This window comes from Erythrolamprus reginae, chromosome 5 (genome assembly GCF_031021105.1).
Source record: "Erythrolamprus reginae isolate rEryReg1 chromosome 5, rEryReg1.hap1, whole genome shotgun sequence".
Classification (NCBI taxonomy): domain Eukaryota; kingdom Metazoa; phylum Chordata; class Lepidosauria; order Squamata; family Dipsadidae; genus Erythrolamprus; species Erythrolamprus reginae.
Window position 1 is genome coordinate 115799895 of NC_091954.1, and position 17783 is coordinate 115817677.

The 17783-nt window shown below is 43.5% G+C and overlaps 1 protein-coding gene across 3 annotated transcripts in view; it reads right to left on the minus strand.

Moving 5' to 3' along the window:
- Nucleotides 1-14995, minus strand: part of ARMC9 (armadillo repeat containing 9) — a 153339-nt gene extending 138344 nt beyond the window's left edge. Inside the window, exons 1-2 of one of the 3 annotated variants that reach the window (XM_070753808.1) lie at nt 14912-14995; nt 1758-1829 (exon numbers count right to left, since the gene is read on the minus strand). In XM_070753808.1, the coding sequence (XP_070609909.1) occupies nt 1758-1811 (54 nt within the window). In that variant the 5' untranslated portion in view covers nt 1812-1829; nt 14912-14995. Of the gene's footprint in view, nt 1-1757; nt 1830-6848; nt 6923-14408 lie in introns of those variants that run through there. The other 2 variants (XM_070753810.1, XM_070753809.1) reach the window with 2 other exon arrangements.
- Nucleotides 14996-17783: the final 2788 nt, after the last annotated feature.

The following is a 17783-nucleotide window of genomic DNA, read 5'->3' on the forward strand; positions in this document are numbered from 1 at the left end:
CAATCAATCAATCAAATAAAAATAAGTTGCCAAGGTTGGGAAACACTGTTTTAGAGAGTCGTTGAGGCCACTTGGAGGTTGATCTGCATCCTTAGGGTCTCCTGAGTGAGGCTCCTGGTTCCTGTAGTCTGCAATTTTACTTTGAAGACATTTCCCTTCCCATCCCGAAGCTTCTTCAGCTCTGACTGAATGGTGGGGAATGGAAGGATTTATATTCCTTGCAGACAGCTGGTCATTTGCATCCTTTTAGGGAGTCGTTGAGGCCACTTGGAGGTTGATCTGTGTCCGCAGGGTCACCTGAGTGGTGCAAAGGGGCATGGAGCCTTCTTGGAACTGTTGAAAGGAGCTGGGTTCAGCTGTTCCAAGAAGGCTCCGTGGCCATTTGCACCACTCAGGTGACCCTGAAGACACAGATCAACCTCAATGGCTCTCTAAAGGGATGCAAATGACCAGCTGTCTGCAAGAGATATAAATCCTTCCATTCGCCATCATTCAGTCAGAGTTGAAGAACTTTCAGGATGGGAAGGGAAACGTCTTCAAAGAAAAAACAGAAAAACCAGTTGCCTCTTTTAAAAAAAGCACCTTTGGGTACAGTGGTACCTTTACTTAAGAACTTTTCTAGATAAGAACCGGGTGCTCAAGATTTTTTTGCCTCTTCTCAAGAACCATTTTCTACTTAAGAACCTGAGCCCGGAAAAATTTCCCAGGGAATTTGAGAGCGGCACGAAGGCCCGGGCAGTTTCCTGCCATTCCCCCTTTAATCCCGGCCATCTTGGGCTTTTCTGGGCTGCCAGAGGAGCCTTTGGGTGGCACTTAAGGAGGCTTTGGCAGCCCAGAGTGAACGGAGCATTTTCCTTTCTCTGGGCACTTGGAGAGGGAATAAACCACTTCGCTGTGGCAACTCCCTTGCGCTGCCTCTCATACACCCAGCGCAAGGTTGCCTCCCAGAGCATCTGGGCGCGTAAAGGCAAAAGGGGGCGCTCCCCTCACCTTCTTCCTTCGGCAGGGACTATCCTCCTCTTCTTCTTCCTCCTCCTCCCACCCAAATTCCGAGCTTTTATTTCTTTCCTAATGGGTTTGCACACATTATTTGCTTTTACATTGATTCCTATGGGAAAAATTGCTTCTACTTAAGAACCTGGTCAGGGAACGAATTAAGTTCTTAAGTAGAGGTACCACTGTATTACCGAAAACATTTTGAGGGGTTTTGTGTGGTACAAAAGGCTTCAGGGGGGGAAATATCATTCATTTAGTGACCGTTTGAGGGATTTATGACCATTTTTCTGGACTGCAACCGCTGCAGGGTCCCCACATGATCAAAATTCAAATGATTAACAACTGACTCATACTTCTGAGCGTTGTGGTGTCTTGGGGTCCTGTGATCCCCTTCTGACAAGCAAACTCAATGGGGAAGCCAGATTCACTTAACAACCATGTTCCTCACTTAACAACTATAGCGATTCACTTAACAACGGTGGTAAAATGGAACAAAGGTCACATTTAAAAACTATCCAACTGGGCAACAGGAATTTTGGTCTCAATGGTGGCTTACCCGTATCTGTTTCTTTAGTCTCCATATTATCATTTTCTCTGTTTTTATTTTACAGGGTGTTTTTAATTCGTGAATCACCTGGAGACATTACAAGACGGCCGGCCCACATAAATGAATCCGTGGCAAAGAACTTGGCATCGGCTTCCATCCCAGGACTGGTGAACCTTTGGGGCTTGATGTGTTGAAAATTCAGAAAAAAACATACCTCTTTCACCATCCCGAGCAGCTCTGCTTCATAAGCAAGCACGTCCCCCATCATCAAATGTTAAATGATAATCTGCAATATAATTTGAACGAGGATTACTGAACACACCGCTAGATAAAGCTTTTGCAATATGTTATCTCAAAAAACGTCTTTCAAATCATTCAAATATTTTTGAATGCCCAATCTAATTAAACACCAACACTGCGCAGTCTGCATTGGTTGCCGATCAGTTTCCGGTCACAATTCAAAGTGTTGGTTATGACCTATAAAGCCCTTCATGGCACCGGACCAGATTATCTCCGGGACCGCCTTCTGCCGCACGAATCCCAGCGACCAGTTAGGTCCCACAGAGTGGGTCTTCTCCGGGTCCCGTCAACTAAACAATGTCGTTTGGCGGGACCCAGGGGAACAGCCTTCTCTGTGGTGGCCCCGGCCCTCTGGAACCAACTCCCCCCAGAGATTAGAATAGCCCCCACCCTCCTTGCCTTTCGTAAGCTTCTTAAAACCCACCTCTGTCGCCAGGCATGGGGGAACTGAGATACTCTTTCCCCCTAGGCCTTTACAATTTTATGCATGGTATATCTATATGTATGTTTGGTTTTATAATAAGGGTTTTTAACTGTTTTAATATTGGATTGTTTATATGCTGTTTTTATTACTGTTGTTAGCCGCCCCGAGTCTACGGAGAGGGGCGGCATACAAATCCAATAAATAAATGAATGAATGAATGAATAAACACATGGGTAAGAAAAACCAAAGATATACATATAAACCGTAAACACTCAATAGCAGCGACTGCGAGAGGCATCTTGGAGTCTTGGTGGACAACTATTTATTTATTATTATTTATTAATTGGATTTATATTTTTCGGAAGACTAGCTAATTATGAGCCAGCAATGTGCAGCACAGCCAAAAAAGCCAATGCAATTCTAAACTGCATTAATAGAGGGATACAATCTAGGACTAGGGAGGTACTAATACCACTCTATAAAGCCTTAGTTAGACCACAGCAGAGTATTGCATCCAGTTTTAGTCACAAAAAGTTAGAGAAAATGCAGAGGAGAATAACCAGGATGATTAGGGGACTGGAAATTTTAACATACGAAGAGAATTTGCAGGAACTGGGCATGGTGGGTCCCAGGGGAAGAGCCTTCTCTGTGGCGGCCCCAACTCTCTGGAACCAGCTCCCCCCGGAGATTAGAACTGCCCCCACCCTCCTTGCCTTTCGTAAACTCCTTAAAACCCACCTCTGCCATCAGGCATGAGGGAATTGAGACATCTCCCCAGGGCCTATACAATTTATATATGGTATGTTTGTGTGTGTGTATGTATGTCTGCTTTAATAATGGGGTTTTAATGTTTTTAAATTATTAGATTTATCATGAATTGTTTTATTGTAGTTGTGAGCCGCCCGAGTCTACAGAGAGGGGCAGCATACAAATCTAAATAATAATAATAATAATAATAATAATAATAATAATAATAATAATAATAATAATAATAATAGGCAGTCTGCCGAAGAGAAGGACCAGGGGAGACATGATAACAGTGTTCCAATATTTGAGGGGCTGCCCCAGAGAGAAAGGGGGTCAGGCTGTTTTCCAAAGTGCCAGAAGGCCAGACGAGGAATAACAGATGGAAACTGACCAAGGAGAGATTCAATCTGGAAGTAAGGAGGAACTTTCTGACAGTGAGAGCGGTCAACCAGTGGAACAGAAGTTGCCTGCGAAGGTTGTGAGTGCTCCAACCCTTGAGACTTTCAAAAGGTGATTGGACGGCCATTTGTCCAAAATGGTGTAGGGACTGTTGCTACAGCATGGGGTTAGACTAGATGACCTACAAGGTCCCTTCCAACTCTAATAATAATCTAATTGGAATACTGTATTACAAAGCTTGGAACCTATTGTGAGTGGCTTGACAGAAGGAAATAAAATATCAATCATTAGGATATTGTTATTAAGATAGTAAAGACAAATATTAATATATTTATATCTTGGAGATTACTTGAAGGGTTTTTTTGCATCTCATGCTAGTCTAACTCCAAGCTCTTTTATCACTTAGAATTCTATGAATAGAAGATCGCCTGGTGACTGTTAGAAATAATCTATATTCTTCTAGATTTACTCTAGAAACTACCATGAAGTCTGTTCATTTTCCTGCTTCTCATGTAGGGCAACACTTCCTAATTCCTCCTTAAAGTTCAGGCAGGTGGCAGCATTTAGCTAATAAGTATTGGCTGATTTTAAAAGCTAAGGGCTGCTCATCCTGGAATGGGACATCTGCCCCCCCCCCAAATGAGAAGTTTAGTTAGTTAGTTACAGTGGAACCCCGACATAAGAGCTGCTCTACTTAAGAGCAACTCGAGATAAGAGCTGGGAGGGGAGAGATATTTTTGTTCTACTTACAAGCCCAAATTCGAGATACAAGCGCCAAGGAGCTGTCTCCTGAAGCCAAACGCTAACTTCCACGTTCGGCTTCAGGAGACAGCTGCGAAGCGGCGCGCGTGTTTTAAAAGGTTGCAGCCGGCCTGGGGGGCTCGGGGGGGTGCTTGCAGCTTTCTTTCTTGCTCTTTTTCTTTCTCTCTTTTACCTTCCCTTCCTCTATTTCTTCTTTTCTTTCTCCTTCCCACCTTCTTCCCTCCCTCCCTCCCTTCACTCATTCCTCTCTTACTCTCCCCTTTCATAAGTTTCCTTGCTTCCTTCCTCTGTTCCTGTCCCTTCCCTCTTTCCTTCCTTCCTTCCCACCCTCCGTCCATTCATTCACCCATTCCTCTCTTGATCGCTTAAAGCCGGTCCCTGGTGCAAAAAGGGTTGGGGACCTCTGTCCTATAGGATTGGGTGGCAGAGAAGTTGAACATATGTAAATTTAAAAGTTTAAGAAAGTTTACAAGTTAAGTGAAAGAAACTTCATTATTCATTTATATGTACATGTACATTTCTTCATTAAAAACATGTCTTTCTGCATAATTTAGACTAACTGTGAGTTTTTTGAGGGCTAGAACGAATTAAAATTATTTACATTAATTCCTATGGGGAAAAGTCGTTCGAGATAAGAGCTGCTCGACTTAAGAGCCCAGGTCCGGAACGAATTAAACTCGTATCTCGAGGTACCACTGTAATTAGTTTGTATAGTTTGCTTGTCATACAAGATTAACAGGTATAAGTATAAACATGAACACAGGAAATGGATTGAAATTGGGACAGTAGGACTGGGATGATAGGTACGCTGGTGTGTTTATGCACACCCCATTAAAAACTTCTTAGGAATGGCATGACGTCCATGATAGTTTAAGCTTAAAGTTTTGGGGGGGTTAACAACAGAATCAGGCAGTGAATTCCAAGCAATGACCACTCCGTGGCTAAAGTCGTATTTTCTGCAATCGACTTTGGAACGGTTTACCTTGAGTTTGTATCTATTAAGTGGCTGTGGGTTCTGCCTCCCAAGGACAATTCCATCTGTTCATCCATAACCCTAGGGGGGGGGGAATTATTGACCCCCCTCAGATAGGGTCCGCAACTTGGGCGTCCTCCTCGATCCACAGCTCACATTAGAGAAACATCTTTCAGCTGTGGCGAGGGGAAGGCAGTGGGGTAGTAAAAATGGAGCTCCACCGCAGAGCCCCCAATTTGCACTGAAAGTTGTTGAAAGAAAATGCAGGGCGTCCACCCTAAGCCACGCCCACAGTGTGGTGATAAAAATTTTGGTAGCCCTTCACTGGTTGCGAGACAATGACTGCCCCAAAGTCAGTCAGTCAGTTTCCTTGCCTAAGACAGGACTAGTACTTACCATCACCTGGTTTCTAGTCTGGCACTGACTGGCTTGCCTTAGGCTTTATGGGTATCAAAATAGACGGCATACAGCCAGTTTTCAACTTTAGTTCATTCAGTGACCATTCGAAGTGACATCGCTGGTAAAAGTGACTTAAAACTGTTTTTCTCGCTTACATAGAAACAAAGAAGATTGACGGCAGAAAAAGACCTCCTGGTCCATCTATTCTGCCCTTATACTCTTTCCTGTATTTTATCTTAGGATGGATCTATGTTTATCCCAGGCATGTTTCAATTCAGTGACTGTGGATTTACCAACCACGTCTGCTGGAAGTTTGTTCCAAGCATCTACTACTCTTTCAGTCAAATAATATTTTCTCCCGTTGCTTCTGATCTTTCCCCCAACTCACCTCAGATTGTGCCCCCTTGTTCTTGTGTTCACTTTCCTATTAAAAACACTTCCCTCCTGGACCTTATTTAATCCTTTAACGTATTTAAATATTTTGATTGTGCCCCCCCTTTCCCTTCTGTCCTCCAGACTATACAGATGGAGTTCATGAAGTTTGATGCTTAAGACCTTCCATACATTATAAATTTCCTAACAGTGAGGACGATTAACCAGTGGAACAGAAATTGCCTTCAAAAATCATGGATGTTCCATCACTTGATGCTTTTAAGAAGAAACTAGACAGTCACTTATCTGAAATGGTATAGGTTCTCCTGCTTGAGTAGGGGGCTGGACTAGATGGCCTCTAAGGGCCCTTCAACCACGATTCTATTCTAAATTATTATTATTATTATTATTATTATTATTATTATTATTATTATTATGTCAGTACAACACAGCAAACGAGATCACTATGCTGTATTTTGTATTTCATTACCAGTCGGGCGCTTCCCAAGCACCTAGGACTGCGTGATGTAGCAGCGAATTATTATTATTATTATTTAGATTATTTAGATTATTTAGATTTGTATGCCACCCTTCTCCGAAGACTGCAAGTGCAACATATAATTGCCTAATCAACCTTTCTCAAAGTAAATTAAGCAAGGAGAGATTCTGGAAGGGCATTAATGGGACCAGAAAATATAACACATATAAACTAAACACTAAAGATTTTTTCTAAAAAATAAAAAAAATAAAAATTCCGAGACGAAGTCAACAGCCTAGCAATCTCACAGGATTGCCAAGAAAAATACACAGATATGCCTAGGGATCACCATGAATCAACCAAAGCTCAGGGATATCTTTCCTTGATTATACAATAAAATTAAACTCTGCACCCCCATTAATCAAGAGTGTTAACAAGGGCTCAACTGTACCTTAATTCTGATTATTTCCAACCACAGCTCTGAGGATCAGAATGTGTCATATCTGGGTTATTTTTCTTCTCCCTTTTTCCTTTCCTCCATCAACTTCCTCAGCTTTGCAAACTGTTTGCTTAGTTACCAGTTTAAAGTTACAAAGGGCCTGAAAAAAAAGGAACCGGTCCTCACACTTACGACCATCCCAAGCATCCCTGTGATCGTATCTCATGATCAAAATTGAGGTGCTTGGTAACTGGTTGCAGCAGGTCATGTGATTTCATGAGATTGGCAATCTTCTTAACCAGTTGGCTTCACTTCACAACTATATGATTCACTTAACAACCGCACGATTCACTTCATTTAACAACCATGGCAAAAAGGTAATACAGTGGTACCTCTACCTACAAATTTAATTACTGTAGTTATGTGACCAGGTTCTTAAGTAGAAAAGTTTATAAGGAGAAGCATTTTTTTCCATAGGAATCAATGTAAAAGCAAATAATGTGTGCGATTGGGGAAACCACAGGGAGGGCAGAGGCTTCTCCTGGCCTTTTCCAGCCCTGTTTCCTCCCAGGAGATTCCTAGAGAGGCCGCATGGAGGCTTCTCCCCGCCTTTTCCAGCCCTGTTTCCTCCCAGGAGATTCCTAGAGAGACCCCAGGGAGGCTTCTCCTCACTTTTTTTGGCCCTGTTTCCTCCCAGAGGATTCCTAGAGAGGCCCCATGGAGGCTTCTCCCCACCTTTTCCGGCCCTGTTTCCTCCCAGGAGATTCCTAGAGAGGCCCCACAGGCTTTTCTCCACCTTTCCTAGCCCCGTTTCCTCCCAGGAGATTCCTAGAGAGGCCCCACGGAGGCTTCCGATCGAACACTTGTAAGAGCTCATATTAAGACTTACAAAGTGGCGCTCAAGGCGGCAAGATGCGCGTATCATGCCGCCTTGATTGCACCAGCGGAATCCCGCCCGGCCGCTCTGTTTAGGGTAACCCGCTCCCTTCTTAATCAGAGGGGAGTTGGGGAGCCCTTGCAGAGTAGTGCCGAGGATTTTAACACGTTTTTCGCTGATAAAATCTCCCGGATCCGAGCAGACCTCGACTCCAATTGTGAAACAGAGTCGACTGACAATGAGTCAGTCGAGGTGACTGGGGCTAAACGTCTTTGTCCATCTGTCTGGGAGGGGTTTGACTTGGTGACACCTGATGAAGTGGACAAGGCCATTGGAGCTGTGAGTTCCGCCACCTGTTTACTGGATCCGTGTCCCTCTTGGCTGGTTTCGGCCAGTCGAGGAGTGACACGGAGCTGGGTCCAGGAGATTGTCAACGCCTCCTTGGGGAGGGGGTCCTTTCCGCCACTTTATAAGGAGGCGGTTGTGCGCCCCCTCCTCAAGAAGCCTTCCCTGGACCCAGCCGTGCTTAATAACTACCGTCCAGTCTCCAACCTTCCCTTCATGGGGAAGGTTGTCGAGAAGGTGGTGGCACTTCAACTCCAGCGGTCCTTGGATGAAGCCGATTATCTAGGTCCTCAGCAGTCTGGATTCAGGCCCGGCTACAGCACGGAAACTGCTTTGGTCGCGTTGATGGATGATCTCTGGCGGGCCCGGGACAGGGGCTTGTCCTCTGTCCTGGTGCTCCTTGACCTCTCAGCGGCTTTCGATACCATCGACCATGGTATCCTTCTGCGCCGGCTGGAGGGGTTGGGAGTGGGAGGCACTGTTCTTCAGTGGTTCTCCTCCTACCTCTCCGGTCGGTCGCAGTCGGTGTTAGTGGGGGGTCAGAGGTCGACCCCGAGGTTTCTCCCTTGTGGGGTGCCTCAGGGGTCGGTCCTCTCCCCCCTGCTATTTAATATCTACATGAAACCGCTGGGTGAGATCATCCAAGGGCATGGGGTGAGGTATCATCAATATGCCGATGATACCCAGTTGTACATCTCCACCCCATGTCCAGTCAACGAAGCAGTGGAAGTGATGTGCCGGTGCCTGGAGGCTGTTGGGACCTGGATGGGTGTCAACAAACTCAAACTCAACCCAGACAAGACGGAGTGGCTGTGGGTTTTGCCTCCCAAGGACAATTCTATCTGTCCGTCCATTACCCTGGGGGGGGAATTATTGACCCCCTCAGAGAGGGTCCGCAACTTGGGCGTCCTCCTCGATCCACAGCTCACATTAGAAAAACCCCTTTCAGCTGTGGCGAGGGGGGCGTTTGCCCAGGTTCGCCTGGTGCGCCAGTTGCGGCCCTATTTGGACCGGGAGTCATTGCTCACAGTCACTCATGCCCTCATCACCTCGAGGCTCGACTACTGTAACGCTCTCTACATGGGGCTACCTTTGAAAAGTGTTCGGAAACTTCAGATCGTGCAGAATGCAGCTGCGAGAGCAATTATGGGCTTCTCCAAGTATGCCCATATCACTCCAACACTCCGCAGTCTGCATTGGCTGCCGATCAGTTTCCAGTCACAATTCAAAGTGTTGGTTATGACCTATAAAGCCCTTCATGGCACCGGACCAGAAGATCTTCGGGACCGCCTCCTGCCGCACGAATCCCAGCGACCGGTTAGGTCCCACAGAGTTGGCCTTCTCCGGGTCCCGTCGACTAAACAATGTCGTCTGGCGGGACCCAGGGGAAGAGCCTTCTCTGTGGGGGCCCCGACCCTCTGGAACCAGCTCCCCCCTGAGATTAGGATTGCCCCCACCCTCCCTGCCTTTCGTAAACTCCTTAAGACCCACCTTTGCCGTCAGGCATGGGGGAACTAAAACACCTCCCCCTTGCCCATGTTGTTTTGTTGATTGATTGACTGTGTGCCTGTTTTTTATATATACTGTTTTTTATGAGATTATTAATTTCAATTGGAACTGGATGGGTGGGCATTGGATTTGGTATTGTGTACTGTACTGTTTTTTATTATTGTTGTGAGCCGCCCCGAGTTTGCGGAGAGGGGCGGCATATAAATCCAATAAACCTAAACCTAAACCTTCTCCCTGCCTTTTCCGGTTAGTTTCGGAGGCTCGGTTTTGTAAGTGGAAAATGGTTCTTGAGAAGAGGCAAAAAAATCTTGAACACCCGGTTCTTATCTAGAAAAGTTTGTAAGTAGAGGCATTCGTAGGTAGCAGTTCCAGTATACAGGTCATGTTCAACTTCACAACGGTTCATTTAGTGACCGTTCCAAGTTACAACGGCCCTGAAAAAAGTGACTTGAGGACCGTTTTTCACACTTATGACCGTGGCAGCATCCTCATAGTTACATGATCAAAATTCAGGTGCTTGGCAACTAACTCCTATTTATGACAGTGTCCCAGGGTCACGTGATCTCCTTCTGACCTTCTGACAAGCAAAGGCAATGGGAAAGCCAGACTCACCTAACAACTACATTACAAATTGAACAACTTCAGTCATTCACTTAACAACTGAGGCTAGAAATGTCTTCAAATGAGGCAAAACTCACTTGACAAATGTTTCCTTTAGCAACAGAAATTTTAGGCTCAGTTTTGGTCATAACTCGAGGACTACCTGTAAAACCAGACAGGACTCATTTAATAACTGTTTTTTTGAACAACGGAAACTTTGTTCCTCTATTGAAAGGGTCATTCTGCTAATACAAAGCTTCACCTCTTGTACAAATTTTAAATTGTAGCGCAAAGGACAAATTTAATGTAACTTGCCATTTTAATAATAAATGTGCGCAAGCGGGGAACAAAAGTTTTAATACCAAGAAAAGTAACAGCACATAAAATAATTTCAGTAGCTCAGCAAGCAGGCAACAGATTGTTTTAAGCGTATTTCCAGGTTGGCTGGAAATTATCCTACACCCAGTAATCAATTATGATAGCAGAGCAAATTCAAATAAAGAAAATTTGCTGGATTCATTTCAATTCAATGTTTTGCATTCAGTATGCTTGTCAGTTTGGTTCACAAATTATACAGACTGAGATTTCAAACTATGACGTCTGAGTCTGCACATCTGGTTAACATATAAACTGCTTAACATTGTAATGTATTGTACGGCTGAATAATTAGGAAGAGTTTTTCCCCGCATGCCATAACTCTGCTAAAAAACTAATTGCCACAACACTGTCAAAACTATTTATTAAGACTATACAGTATCACTATTCTTTTCTCATCCTTCCTATTACCTATGTCCTCCCACTAATGGCTATAACCTTGTAGTTTGTAACTTTATAATTTATATTTTTATTTAGTTTCCTAGTACGATTTGATTGCTTATTTAGTATCCTATGACTGTGTTGCATTTTATGATCCTTGATGTATTTTATGTACACTGAGAACATATGCACCAAAGACAAATTCCTTGTGTGTCCAATCACACTTAGCTAATAAAGAATTCAATTCAATTATTCTATTCAATTATTAAAACACATTCTATTCTATTCTTATTATTCTATTCTATGTTCAGCTCTCTTTGAATCTATTCTATATTCTATTCTATATTCTATTCTACCTTTCTTTTCTATCTATATTCTGTTCTGCTCTATTCTATTCCACTTCATACTCTATTCTATTCCATTCCATTCTTATTATTCTATTCTATATTCTATTCTATTCTTTCTATTCTATTGTCTATTGTATTGTATTCTTATTATTCTATTTTATTCTATATTCTGTTCTGCTCTATTCTATTCCATTTCATACTCTATTCCCATTCCATTCCATTCTTATTATTTTATTCATAAAGCATGTAACTATGGATTCATGTATTATGGCAAGCACACATAATAGTGACATAGGGGAAGGTTTGGTAGGGAAGGTTTGCCTATTTGCCGATGACTCTAAAGTGTGCAATAGGGTTGATATTCCTGGAGGGGTCTGTAATATGGTAAATGATTTAGCTTTACTAGATAAATGGTCAAAGCAATGGAAACTGCAGTTTAATGTTTCCAAATGTAAAATAATACACTTGGGGAAAAGGAATCATCAATCTGAGTATTGCATTGGCAGTTCTGTGTTAGCAAAAACTTCAGAAGAAAAGGATTTAGGGGTAGTGATTTCTGACAGTCTCAAAATGGGTGAGCAGTGTGGTCGGGCAGTAGGAAAAGCAAGTAGGATGCTTGGCTGCATAGCTAGAGGTATAACAAGCAGGAAGAGGGAGATTGTGATCCCCTTATATAGAGCGCTGGTGAGACCACATTTGGAATACTGTGTTCAGTTCTGGAGACCTCACCTACAAAAAGATATTGAAAAAATTGAAGGGGTCCAAAGACGGGCTACAAGAATGGTGGAAGGTCTTAAGCATAAAACGTATCAGGAAAGACTTAATTATCTCAATCTGTATAGTCTGGGGAAAGAAGGAAAAGGGGGGACATGATCGAAACATTTAAATATGTTAAAGGGTTAAATAAGATTCAGGAGGGAAGTGTTTTTAAGAGGAAAGTGAACACAAGAACAAGGGGACACAATCTGAAGTTAGTTGGGGGAAAGATCAAAGGCAACATGAGAAAATATTATTTCACTGAAAGAGTAGTAGATCCTTGGAACAAACTTCCAGCAGACGTGGTTGGTCAATCCACAGTCACTGAATTGAAACATGCCTGGGATAAACATAGATCCATTCTAAGATAAAACACAGGAAATAGTATAAGGGCAGACTAGATGGACCATGAGGTCTTTTTCTGCCGTCAGTCTTCTATGTTTCTATGATGACACCCTGCAAAAGTACAGTCCATCTAAACTGATTCTTATTAGCAGACTATTCTGAGAAAAGGAAGATCAAGAGCAGCTCTTAAATAACTTGCAAATGCTAATTATTTCTTTGTCCATTTATGAAATAGTAATTTATAAATACTAGTGGTACAGAAAGAATAATTCTTTAAAAAATAATAATAGCCTAACTCTTGGAGGGACTTGATTTTGTGTGTGTGTGTACTATTTTTGTGCCAAGAAACCTCCCACCCACCCCTGAACTTTTAAGTGGGTTTGGATTCTAATCCCCCAAGCCTTTCATTTTAAACTCCAAGTTGTGCAAAACAACAGGTAGTCTTCGACGTATAACAGTTTACTTAGTGACCCTTCAAAAGTGGCGACAGCGCTGGGAAAAAAAGGATGTTTTTCATCATTTTTCACACTTGTGACCTTTGCAGTGTCCCCATAATCATGCATTCAAAAGTCAGACACCTGGCAAATGACTCCTATTTATGATGGTCACGGTGTCCTACGGATCACACGATTCCCCTTTGGCAACATTCTGACAAACGGAGTCAATGGGGAAGCCCGATTCACTTAACAACCATGTTGCAAATTTAACAATGGTGGCGATTCACTTAGCGACAATGGCAAGAACGGTCCTAAAATGGGGTAAAACAGACTCAAGCTCAACCCCAACAAGATGGAGTGGCTGTGGATTCTCCCTCCAAAGGACAATTCCATCCGTCCCTCCATTATCCTGGGGGGGGGGGACTTCTGACCCCTTCTGAGAGGGTCTGCAACTTGGGCGTCCTCCTCAATGCACAGCTGGAACATCATCTGTCGGCTGTGGCGAGTGGGGCGTTTTCCCAGGTTCGCCTGGTGCACCAGTTGCGGCCCTATCTGGACAGGGAGTCTCTACTCACAGTCATTCATGCCCTCATCACCTCAAGGTTCAACTACTGCAATGCTTTCTACATGGGGCTGCCTTTGAAGAGTGTTCGGAAACTGCAAATCGTGCAAAATGCAAATTGTGCAGAACGCAGCCGCGTGAGCAGTCATGGGGTTACCCAGACATGTCCATATCTCTCCAACACTCCAAGGTCTGCACTGGCTGCCAATTGGTTTCCGGACTCAATTCAAAGTGTTGGTTATGACCTATAAAGCCCTACATGTCAGGGGACCAAATTATTTACGGGACCTCCTCCTGCCGCACAAATCCCAGAGACCGTTTATGTCCCACAGAATCGGCCCTCTCCAGATCCGTGAACAAGACAAGGTCACTTGGCAGGACATAGGGGAAGAGCCTTCTCTGTGGGGGCCCACGGCCCTCTGGAATCAGCTCCCCCCAGAGATTCGTGTTGCCCCCACCCTCCTCGCCTCCCGTAAGAGTCTAAAGACTCATCTATGCCGCCAAGCCTGGGGTCATTAGATTCTACACCTGGCCAATGAATGTACAGTATAGTGCAGTGATGGCGAACCTATGGCACGAGTGCCACAGGTAGCACATGGAGCTATATCTTCTGGCATGCAAGCTGTTGCCCTAGCTCAGCTCCAACACGCATGTACCTGCTGTCCAGCTGATTTTTGGCTTGCACAGAGGCTCTGGGAGGGCGTTTTTGGCTTCCAGAGAGCCTCCAGGGGGATGGGGAGGGCATTTTTACCCTCCTTCAGCTCCAGGGAAGCCTTTGGAGCCTGGGGAGGGTGGAACACAAGCCTATTGAGCCCACCAGAAGTTGGGAAACAGGCTGTTTTCACCCTCCCCAGACATTGAATTATGGGTATGGGCACTCATGCATGTACAATATCTTGATGTATACTGCTTTTATAATGCTGTGAGCCGCCCCAAGTCTTCGGAGAGGGGGTGGCATATAAATTTAATTAATAATAATAATAATAATAATAATAATAATAATAATAATAATAATAATCCACTTAACAAGTGACTCACTTAACAATAGAAATGTTGGGCTCTACTGTGGTCGTAAATCGAGGACTACGTGTACCGACGTGGGTCCTTGGAGCAGGCAGAGGTTGAACAGGTAAAGCTTCCCCACGCAGAGATGCTGGGGAGCCATTTGGCCGCCTTGGCTGGCCAAGAACACGTCACTGGGCCCAATTACCCTGAGCATGTGCAGAGCGCCACTCAGTTTCAGAATACAGCGGCGTTTCAGTCTCGTGGGACTACAACCTCCATCTTCCCCCGTAGTCACGATGACTGAGGGTCCCGGAATTTGGCGCTGAGGGGATTAGCAAGCTCTCCCCCCCCCTCTCCAATTTTGATATTGAGCTCCAAAGGCGAGCACACACACACTCGCACCGGGATGGCTGTGGAGCATGGGTGTTGTAGTCCGGCACAATGTTGGAAGAGCCAGAGTAAGGCGTCGGAGGGGAGGCTTCCAGTCCCTTCCGTGGGTCCCCCCGACACAACCAGTCTCCCCGTTTTCGCCTTACCTGCCGCGACGGATGAAGCCGACCAGGCCGTGGCTCTTGTCGCCTAGCAACGATGACTGGGCCACGTTCTTTCCAGACAGCGCCTGGACCACGTGGCTTAACTCCCGGCCAATAGGCGATGAGGCGTCTGGTCAGGTGACTTTGCAAGGTCGGAATGGGGTTGAGGGAAACTGCGTCTCCTAGCAACGACGATTCTCGAAGCGTGCCTGGTGTGGAGCGTTCCGCTTGGCTTCTCCAACCGGGCGCCCTTCATATATTCTGAGGGCCTTCCAATATCCCCGGTGGGTGGGATTCCTGCCGCCCCATTTCCGGAAGGGAAGCTGGGACCCACAACACACTGAGCCTGTACAAACCAAAGCGTTTTTATAAATTGTCCCTCAACATTGGCCACTTTAAGATGGGTGGACTTCAATTCCCAGAATTCCTCAGCCAGCATAGCTGGCTGGGGAATTCTGGGAGTTGAAGTCCGCCTTTCTAGAATAGAATATAGAATTAGGAATAGAATGGAATGGAATAGAATAATAGAATAAAGAATATAATAGATATTGGAATGGAGAAGAATATAAATTATTGTTGTTTTGTTGTTGTTGTTATTATTATTTAGATTTGTATGCCGCCCCTCTCCAAGAATTAGAATAGCATAGAATAGAATAGAAAACAGAATAGAATAGAATAGATATAGAATTCTTTATTGGCCAAGTGTGATTGGAACACAAGGAATATGCCTTTGGTGCAGATGCTCTCAGTGTACAGAAAATAAAAGTTCACAAAAAGCCATAAAGTACAACCCTTAATGATAGTCCAGGTACAAATAAGCAATCAGGAAACAATATTAATATAAATGGTAAGGTTACAAGCAACAAGTTACAGTCATAGAGTCATAAGTGGGAGGAGGATGATTGGGAATGATGAGAAGACTAATACTAATAGTAATGCAGCCTTAGTGAATAGATTGAGGGAATTATTTGTTTAGTAGAGTGATGACGTTCGGGGAAAAACTGTTCTTGTGTCTAGTTGTCTTGGTGTGCGGTACTTAAAGCAACCAAGGTTGTGAAAATTGAGCTAGAATAAATGGACAGCTGCCGAAAAATTATTCTAAGAGCTAGAGATGAGATTGAGGAATCATTTAGTTAATATTTGCATGTAAAAATAACGTATTTCCACATTTTTTAAAAATAACACATAACCAAGGAAAGGACTAGTTTCGTTCCCATTTTCATATAAACACATCAACAACCCAATTTTTAAAGTCACATCAAATCTCGAGTTCCAGCAAGAACAATGGAATATTAATTTATTATTTTGTTGTTTACCTTTGTCTTTGGGACATTGACAATGAGAGGGGTGGCATCTAAATTTAATAATAAATGATTAAAAAAGCAAATTAACAAAACATTCGGCTGACTAGGTGGCCTACCATAAATCGAACAAAACAATGTTTTGAAACAATGGATGAAAACTAATCAAGGAATCAAGGAAATTAATCAAGTTAACCCAGAAAAAAAGCAATTAATGGGAAACTTCCTCAATTAACCAGGGGAACAGCTTGCCACCAGAAGTTATGCATGGTATGTCTGTGTGTATGTTTGGTTTAATAATAAGGGTTTTTAGTTGTTTTATTATTGGATTGTTACATGCTGTTTTTTATCATTGTTGTTAGCCGCCCCGAGTCTACGGAGAGGGGCGGCATACAAATCCAATTAAATGAATGAATGAATGAATGAATGAATGAATGAATGAATGAATGAATGAATAGTTCCTTCCGGCTCTGTTCTAAGTAACTTTACCAACAGCAGTGCAAGATTTGATAAAACTGTTGTGGCACAGCTACTTCTCATCTAATTTAATCTAAGTATTATTTCGCATGGGTGTCTCCAAACTTGGCAACTTTTAAGGTTTGTGGACTTCAGTTCCCAGAATTCCCTAGCCACCCACATTGAAATGGCCAAGTTTAGAGATTTCTGATTCAGCATAGAGCAATGGCTTTTTGGGGCATGATGCTTGGAATCTATTAGGGTGGTGATCCATTGCTTGAACTGCTTTGTTAGGCACAGATGACAGCAATAGATGGAGGCCAGATCATCTACCTTCCTGCCCAAGAATGCTAATTTATTAAGGTGATGGACAAGACACTGGTATGAAGTGACTTAGGAATGCTTTTATTGCAAAGATGTGATTGATCAAATGTAGGCTCTGTCCGAACTGTGTTACTATGACTCCTAAAATATATGCATTATGGATTGTGTTGCTATTTATTACAGAGGAATAATACATGTCATCTGCACCTCTATAATTATCTGGTTCAGTTCTGCAACCCAACAAGACGGACACAGACTTCAGAGGAGAATCAGAACGGTAGGAAAAACCTGCCTTCCATTGAGGACCTGTATATTGCACGAGTCAAAAAGAAAAGTGTGAAAATATTTACGGACCCCTCGCATCCTTGACATAGTTTCAACTCCTACCCTCAAAATGTCGCTACAGAGCCCTGCACACCGAGACAACTAGGTACAAGAACAGCCCCCCCCCCGAATGCTATCGTTCTCCTAAACAAATAATTCCCTCAACACTAGGGCTGCATTACTATGACTATTAGTCTTCTCATCGTTCCTATCATCCATCTCCTCCCACTTATGACTGTATGATTGTATCTTGTTGCTTGTATCCTTACAATTTATATTGTTTCCTAGTATGGTTTGATTATTTATTTGTACATTTAATAATTGTTGTACCATATGATTCTTGATGAATGTATCTTTCCTTTTATGTAAACTGAGAGCATGTGCAAATTCATAGAAACATAGAAGACTGACAGCATAAAAAGACCTCATGGTCCATCAAGTCTGCCCTTATACTATTTCCTGTATTTTAT